A 7,709-nucleotide genomic window follows, 5' to 3' on the forward strand; every position below is an offset into this window, starting at 1 on the left:
TATAGCTTACTCACTACAGATCGCGATTCCAACATTTAGTAATACCTCGTGTTCTTTTTTTTTTCTAGGGAAAATACTCATCTTTTACGAAAACACTCGCTCTTTATTCATGCATTTATAGAAGTCACACAACTACAGTCACGTCATGCGAGCCTATACTGACCTGCTTTGCTCGTGCAAGGCTGCCAGACAATCACATACAAGAATATGCATCAGCGAATAGGGATTATAAAGAATGGACACTTCGCGTCGCTACTTTTGATGTAGCCGGACCGATTTCAATGACCTTCAAGCCAGCTAAAGCGTCAGATTCTGCTTTCTCCCGAGAGTTGGTGCTGACATCACACCAGCTAGCAGTCAACACAGCGGAAATATAACACAATTAATACATCTAGGTACATTATGTACTCAAATAAAATAAATTGGATCCATAAAATAATAAATCCTTCATTAACTGCAATGTCTAGACTCTAGAGTTCCTTTATAATGAGAGTTGAGACGTTGAGCCCAACAACAATTAAAATATGTAATGATTTGATAGCGCTGAAAATGGAAAAACAAAACTCTTACGAGAAGTAAAATCATATACCTATATTATATTATTATATAGATATTAAACGAATTCGATACTTAATTTTATAATGTATTATATTATTTAATTGAAATATAAAATATTATTATGACAACTAGTTTGTCACTGAGAAATAAGGAAAAGCTGTTAACTTGAATTTATTTGAAGCACAGCGTTACTGGATTATGCAATAAGGTAGGCGATTTTTGGAACCTGTGCCTTAACTCTATTTTCAATTATTATCTTAGCGTATGCTCGATTACACTACCTCTAGCGCTTGAAAGTGGAACTAGCCGCTGGCGCACAGAGAAACAAAACACAGGAAAATTCGCTCAGTGTCCATTCTTTATAATCCCTATTCGCTGTAAGCATACTAGGCTACATACAGCAAAATAATAATGTACACGAAAAAATTTCCCTACACTAAATAGCATGTTAAGATCGTACGGCTATTCCATATCCATTTCTCACTAAAATGCTTACAGGATAAATTTAAAGCTCGATTCGCAAGTGAGAGCGCTGTTCGAGATCATAAAAGTAACATCGTATGAAGAGAAAGATGCAGGATCGAAACTTCACACATGACGAGGTCAGCTGTGGACCAATAACAACATATAATACCCAGTGAATAGGACGTGATACAGAAGAAAAGGAGAGAAAGAAAGGGAGTGAGGTGAGAGGTGGGAAAAGGAGGCCAGACACAGAGAGAGAAGACTGATGAGACAAATTCTGAACAGATTATACTACTCTAACATCTACTGCATCTTACATTAGCTATTACGTTCTCGCTAACCACTCCCCCCTCATGTGAATTTCTCCTACTCTACGCCTCCGTGTGCTTGTTGTGGTGGGGGTAACTTACACGTGGCATTGGGATAGCGTTTCTGGAGAATTGGCGACTTATTTTACGACTTACATTGCCCAAAACATTTAGTCCCAGTACAATTAATAGGCCCTAATACCAAAGCAGGCGTGACGTACCTAATATACGTAGGGACGCACTTCTCTACTTGAATTTATACATTTTTATGAATGTTTAATGTGGATACACCACTTTGTTGCACGTATGAAAATACCAAATTAACTTTCGTTACAGACATATGCCTATTATTATCTAATATCCCGTTACAATCACTTCAACTTTGTAAAATCAAGCGTAAAATTGAGTAATGAGGCAGGTCTCTTATTTTATAGATCAGTGAGGTGATATGAAGTTTCTCGTATGCTGTGGTGTAGTGATATTAAAAATTCGAATATTTGTTCCCCGAAGGATAAAAATCTTGTATCTTGCATAATTTACTTTCGTTATATTAGTCCAAAATATTTACAAATATCACTTCACTTACTTAACACTTAAAACTAGCCTAATGTATCGTTGTGATTGCGGCTTGTTGAACTTGAAACGAATGAGGTAAATTACAAAAACAAAACTCTGCAAGACGTACATTCCATCAGAAGGTTCGGGACCCTGTGTTCCATTGTAAACTATGCAGAAAAATAAGACCCCAAATTGTTTTTAATAATTCTATTGTTCTCTCTCGTACTTTCACTAATTCTCTATGAAAAGAGATTACGTAAGATACGTTTGTAAATAAAACAATTGATCATATGCAAAATTTTATGGAAAAATTATATACTTGTATACCTGTATTCATAGCTAAATATTCGTCACCTCCAAATCAGCTCAGCTTATGAATATATTTATTCGGATATTTAGCATGTATTATCAGCTGATCACACAGTATCACATAGGAGGCCGTGACAACCACTAATTAGGGCACCACCTGCGAGGATAAAATGAAGGCACGACCCACTTGATGTTACCTTCGCTTTGTTGTATGGAAGAAGCGAAGCAAGCATCAAGTCGGCCGTGAATATCTTTTGCGAAGTTTTGCCGTTAGATGGCGGGAGCATTCCATGCGGCACTTATAATTATTTTGTATATCCTAGTATAATTTAATATAATTCAGTACTTTCTTACGACATAATCTAATTTATTTTACAATAAATGTTAGCGCAAACTTGTATAATACTAAACTATTCCGTTCAAGAGATGGATAAGGAAATGTGCACCATGCAGAATATATAAATATTTAATGAAAAGAATCTGCCCTCAGTGAGGGTGACCATAAAGATCCAGAATAAAAGCACTACAGAACAATTCAGAGAAAATGCAAACCCAACACAATAATCAATGGCCAAAATATAAATGATATTGTAATATTTGGATTGAATCCTTAAGAACATTCAACAATTTTTTTTTTCAATTTAAAAAATCGGAGTCCGAGTGCTTTTAAAATATCACACGTGAATTTAGGAAGTGTGCCACGTGCACCAAACAAAAGACCAGAAACACTCCACTGACTAGTGGGAATGTTATATTTCTCACTTAGATAAGGGATGCAGGACTCATAAATGGATTTCTTCTCCTCATCAACGTGTTGTGCCTGCAGGGCATCCCTCTCGAACCGAATTGTAGGATCAAGGACTATTCCCTTAGATTGAGTCCTGTGGATGGCTACAATATCTGCTCTTCTGTTCGAATCTAAGGATGAAACGCAGTGGATCTCCTCGTACACTTCCCATCCACGACGCTTGAGGACATCAGCAATACCGGTCCTGGCCTTATGGTGTCGATTGTTGCGCAGCATCTCCGTTTCTCGACAGAATCCCAACACGTGACCTAGAGTTTCCGTCTCGTTGCAGCTGGGATGGCGACAACGGGTTGTGTTGAAACTTCTGCTGGGCACAGATCTAACCGCAGATAGATTGCTGGACATTTTAATTGCACTAATATACATTATACATACATGGATATACATGTATGGTTATGAAATTGACTAAATTGAATGTTCATGAACCTAAAAGAGAACTTTAAGAACGAGGTGCACGAATAAAAAAAAAAAGAAGAATCTTTGTCGAAGATGAATAATGCCTCTTTAACTACTAGTATTGTAAGTAGGTATCGTACTCGATGAACAGGTTATGTAGCCACCAATGTATTTTTTTATGTAGGGAAGGGACTATAGAGCTTGAATACCTCGTACTCTTTCTTTAGTTGCAGAAAGAACAAATGCAATTTTTAATAGGATGATATAATATGATCGTAGTAGTATCACGATTATATGTGCGTTTTGTAGGTTAAGGACATGCAGTCTTGAATACTATGTCTGATGATTTTGAAAATTTTAAGTTAAAACATGGCTTCAATAAGGTACATGGCTTATATTATTTATATATTATTATATATATTATATTATATTATTTTTAGGGGCTCAAATTCCGATGATGACAGAGGATATAAAATAGCAGAGGTATGAACCCGTCTAAATCTTGTTACCCTGAATTCAGGGGAAGCAACACACCTCTCCTTGGCTTACGGTACATACTCCATGATAGATATCTCCATTTGTAGCCCAGTTTTGTCCACGCATTTCGAATGGTCTGTGATTCATGACCTACATGGTAGTGACCACTACCCGATCCAAATGTGTATGTGTGCTCTACGTCCTGCGGAAACACGCTCTCCGAACTGGGTTATTAAAAAGGCGGACTGGGTCGGATTTTCGGAGTCCATATCATTTGATGATAACGGACATCAAAGTGTGCACTCCGTAGTAGAGCACTTTTCAAATGTGGTTATAAAGTCAACGGAATTATCTATCCCCCGGTCATGCTGCAGGCCAAAACGCTTTTCTGTCCCCTGGTGGACGGTTGCCTGCAGAGATGCTAACCGAGACCGCAGACATGCCTTACGCATATTTGAGCGCCATCCAACCCAAGATAATGTTGTCTGGTTTAAACGTCTTCGAGCCAGAGCTCGTCGCACTGTGTGCGATGCTAAGAAGACGTCCTGGACAAACGTCACTTCTTTGAAAAAGAAAGTCCCAGCTAACATAGTGTGGGACAAAGTCCATCGAATAGTGGGGAAACGTAGTTCTGTAATTCCGGGCCTTCAGAAGAATGGCGTAACGACCACCAATCACATAGAAATTGCTGAAATATTTGCTACCTCTTTTGCACAAATAAGCAGCCCAAATAATTATTATGACCCAGAATTTATAAAAATCCAGATTCTGCTGAAAAACTAACCCTGAACATCATATCAGATAACACTGAAAACTACCATGCACCGTTCACATCCGAGGACCTGGAGGCGGCACTAGACACATCTCCTGACACCTCCCCTGGCCCCGACAACATCCATAACCACATGCTTTGCCATCTTCCGCAAGCTGGAAAGTCCTTTCTTCTGGCATTGTACAACAAGATCTGGATTGAGGGTGTATTTCCATCAGCTTGGCGTTCCGCCATTGTAATCCCAGTCCAGAAACCAGGAAAGGATCCTTCTTTACCTGGCAGTTATAGGCCAGTCTGTCTCACAAGCTGTGTATGTAAGGTTATGGAAAAAATGATAAGCGAACACCTGATGTGAGTACTCGAATCCGGAAACCGATTATGTAATATCCAATGTGGTTTTCGTAGGCACAGATCAGCTGCAGACCATCTTATTCGGCTGGAGACCGCCATTAGAGATGCTTTCATCAAGAAGGAGCATCTTGTGGCGGTCCACTTTGATCTAGCACAATTCTTACGACTCCTTTCAACATTCGTCTCTTTACGGCCGATAGAGTGAAAATCCACGGAGACTTCGTCCAGCAGGTGTGCGGTTTCGTGAACTGCTCTCTGAGTTCGACATCCATTTACCATCAGTCCGCACACTGGAGTATACCACCACTCCACCGTGGATTATGCGATGTCCCATGTTTGATGTGAGTCTGAGACGAAGTTTTAAGAATTTTTACCAGCTTTTGTTTATAGACTTCGTTTTAGTGAATTTTTATCATGATATCCAAATTATTCATTAGTTTTTATTGACGGATCCTGGATAAATGATTGTTTTGGTTGTTCCTTCGTTACAAATGGAGAGATATATAAATACAGACTGAGCCAATATACTAGTGCTTTTACCGCTGAACTCTATGCTTTTTACAGAGCTTTATTGTTTTTAATTAGACAATCTTGGGGCAGATTCCTTATCTGTTCCGACTCTTGAAGTGCTATTCAGTCCTTGCAGTATTTGAGATCTGATGATCCGCTTGTCTTAAGAACTCAGCAGCTGTTCCATACTCTCCTTTGCTCTGATTATGAGATTGGAGTAGTGTGGATTCTTGGTCATGTAGGGATTCCAGGAAATGAGGCCGTAGATGCTGCAGCCAGGGCTGGTGCACTGAATGGCTCTCTGGTATATTGGCGCGAGAGGTGGTAGGACATTCGAAACTACTTGAAATATAAAATATGGTGGCAATGGGAAGGAGAATGGTCTGCACAAGAGGGAAACAAATTACGAAATATAAAGAATACTGTTCGAGTTTTGGATTCGTCCACAAGAGCGTCACGACACGAGGAGGTTTTACTCACCCGGTTGAGGATTGGCCACTGTCATCTGACACATGGCTATCTCCTACGTGGCGAACCTCAGCCGGAGTGTGATATGTGCCATGTTCCACTTACGGTGGAACATGTTTTATTGCATTGCAGAAAATATCACCGTGTTCGTCTGCTGTATGGAATTCGGCCGACTCTACATTATGCTCTTGGAAATGATTTTAATTGTACAAATGCAGTTCTGAGATTTTTATCGAATACAGGACTTGACAGGGTGATTTAGTTCTTTATTGATCCATTTTACTTATCCTCCGGACCCTTTACATCCGGAGGTTACATTTGTTTAGGATATGTTTTAACGAACTTGACATTCGGACCTTTTACATCCGAAATGTTATAAGTTATTTTTGGTGGCATTTGTTTTATTATTTTATTGTTTGTTTTTAAATCTAGCTAGGGTCTGAGAACTACTATTATGATTCTTATGAATCACCTTGTTGAAACTGCACTTGTGTGCCACGTCTTAACAGTGACAACGCTTTTTCGTTATTTTAAGCATTCTGATTATTGTGGTGTCTTTCTCTTTTTTGAAGGATTTCAGATAACGGCGCAAATAGCCATAGTAGCTGACGCGCCCTTTTTGAATCCCACTAACTAACTCGTGTGGTATAATAAATAGGTTTGCAGCGTGTACAGACTGGGAAAGCAGTTTAATAAAATCTTCTGAATCATACTTGTTCATTTTATAGACAATCTTCCACGTCGCATTTATAATAACCTAGGAATATTAACACTTTCTTCAGTAGTTATATCTGTGGAAATCTTGTCATACGTACATGATAATTTCGTCGAGGTTTTTCTTTTTAGTTTTCGTTCTAGGACCAGTCGAGGTGGGTTCCTCCAAGTTGGTGACCGGGGGGTGCAATGGTGGCTGTCGTGCTCTTCTTTTCGGCCATTTTTGTTATCTTATAAATCGCCGAGTAATCCCATTCTTGCTCCTCACTGATGAAGCCACTTTCACTCCTAACGGTATCAATAACACTCGTAACTCACATCAGTGGTCCAAAGAAAACCTACATGTCATTGTGGAGACACATTTTCAAGAACGCTTCTCTGTAAATGTGTGGAGTGGTATGACAGACAATCAGTTGCTTGGGCGGGTTGTGTTATCCCATCGTCTTACAGGGCCCCGTTATCTAGACTTTCTTCAAAACGAGCATCGAGCATTATTGAAAGAGGTTTCTTTGGCTACAAGTATGGGTATGTTCTTCCAGCATGACATAGCCCCTGCACATTCTAGTCGTCAGGTGATACAGCATCTAATCCCAACATTCCCCGGAAGATGGATCGGCAGATACGGTCACGATTCTTGGCCACCAAGGTCCCCGGACTTAGAGCTTTAGATTTTTGCCTGTGGGGATAGTTGAAAGGCCAAGTCTAAAAAGGCAAAGTAAACACAAGAGCCGATTTAATCGTTCGGATTATGAATAATGCTGCCCTCATAAAAGAACGCCAAGACGACCTCAGAAGAGAAGTCGAAAGTGCATTGAAGTCGGTGGTGGAATTTATGAAAATCAACTTTGAACGTAATCATTCACCGTTGCTTAACACCTTCTTGAGTTACATTCTAACAGCTGTACCTCTGCACCCAATAAAAATTGGACACATGTTTATGTGAACTTTTTTACTCGGAACAGTCCATATTATCACACCCTACAATATTTACTATTCCTCCTGAAACACCCTGTAT

The 7,709-nt window shown here is 39.5% G+C and overlaps 1 protein-coding gene across 5 annotated transcripts in view; it reads right to left on the reverse strand.

Annotated features, from left to right (window-relative positions):
• The window catches only part of LOC138693334 (zinc finger protein 726-like), a 117,454-nt gene extending 114,974 nt beyond the window's left edge, over positions 1-2,480 (reverse strand). For 2 of the 5 annotated variants that reach the window (XR_011330289.1, XM_069817242.1), the window contains exon 1: positions 2,217-2,480. Coding sequence is in view for 2 of the 5 variants with exons in the window: in XM_069817242.1 (XP_069673343.1) it covers positions 2,217-2,226 (10 nt within the window). In the remaining 3 variants the exon portion in view is untranslated. Of the gene's footprint in view, positions 1-163; positions 351-2,216 lie in introns of all 5 variants that reach the window. The other 3 variants (XM_069817240.1, XR_011330290.1, XM_069817239.1) reach the window with 3 other exon arrangements.
• Between the last annotated feature and the right edge of the window lie 5,229 nt (positions 2,481-7,709).

The sequence above is a fragment of the Periplaneta americana genome, chromosome 17 (genome assembly GCF_040183065.1).
Source record: "Periplaneta americana isolate PAMFEO1 chromosome 17, P.americana_PAMFEO1_priV1, whole genome shotgun sequence".
NCBI lineage: Eukaryota > Metazoa > Arthropoda > Insecta > Blattodea > Blattidae > Periplaneta > Periplaneta americana.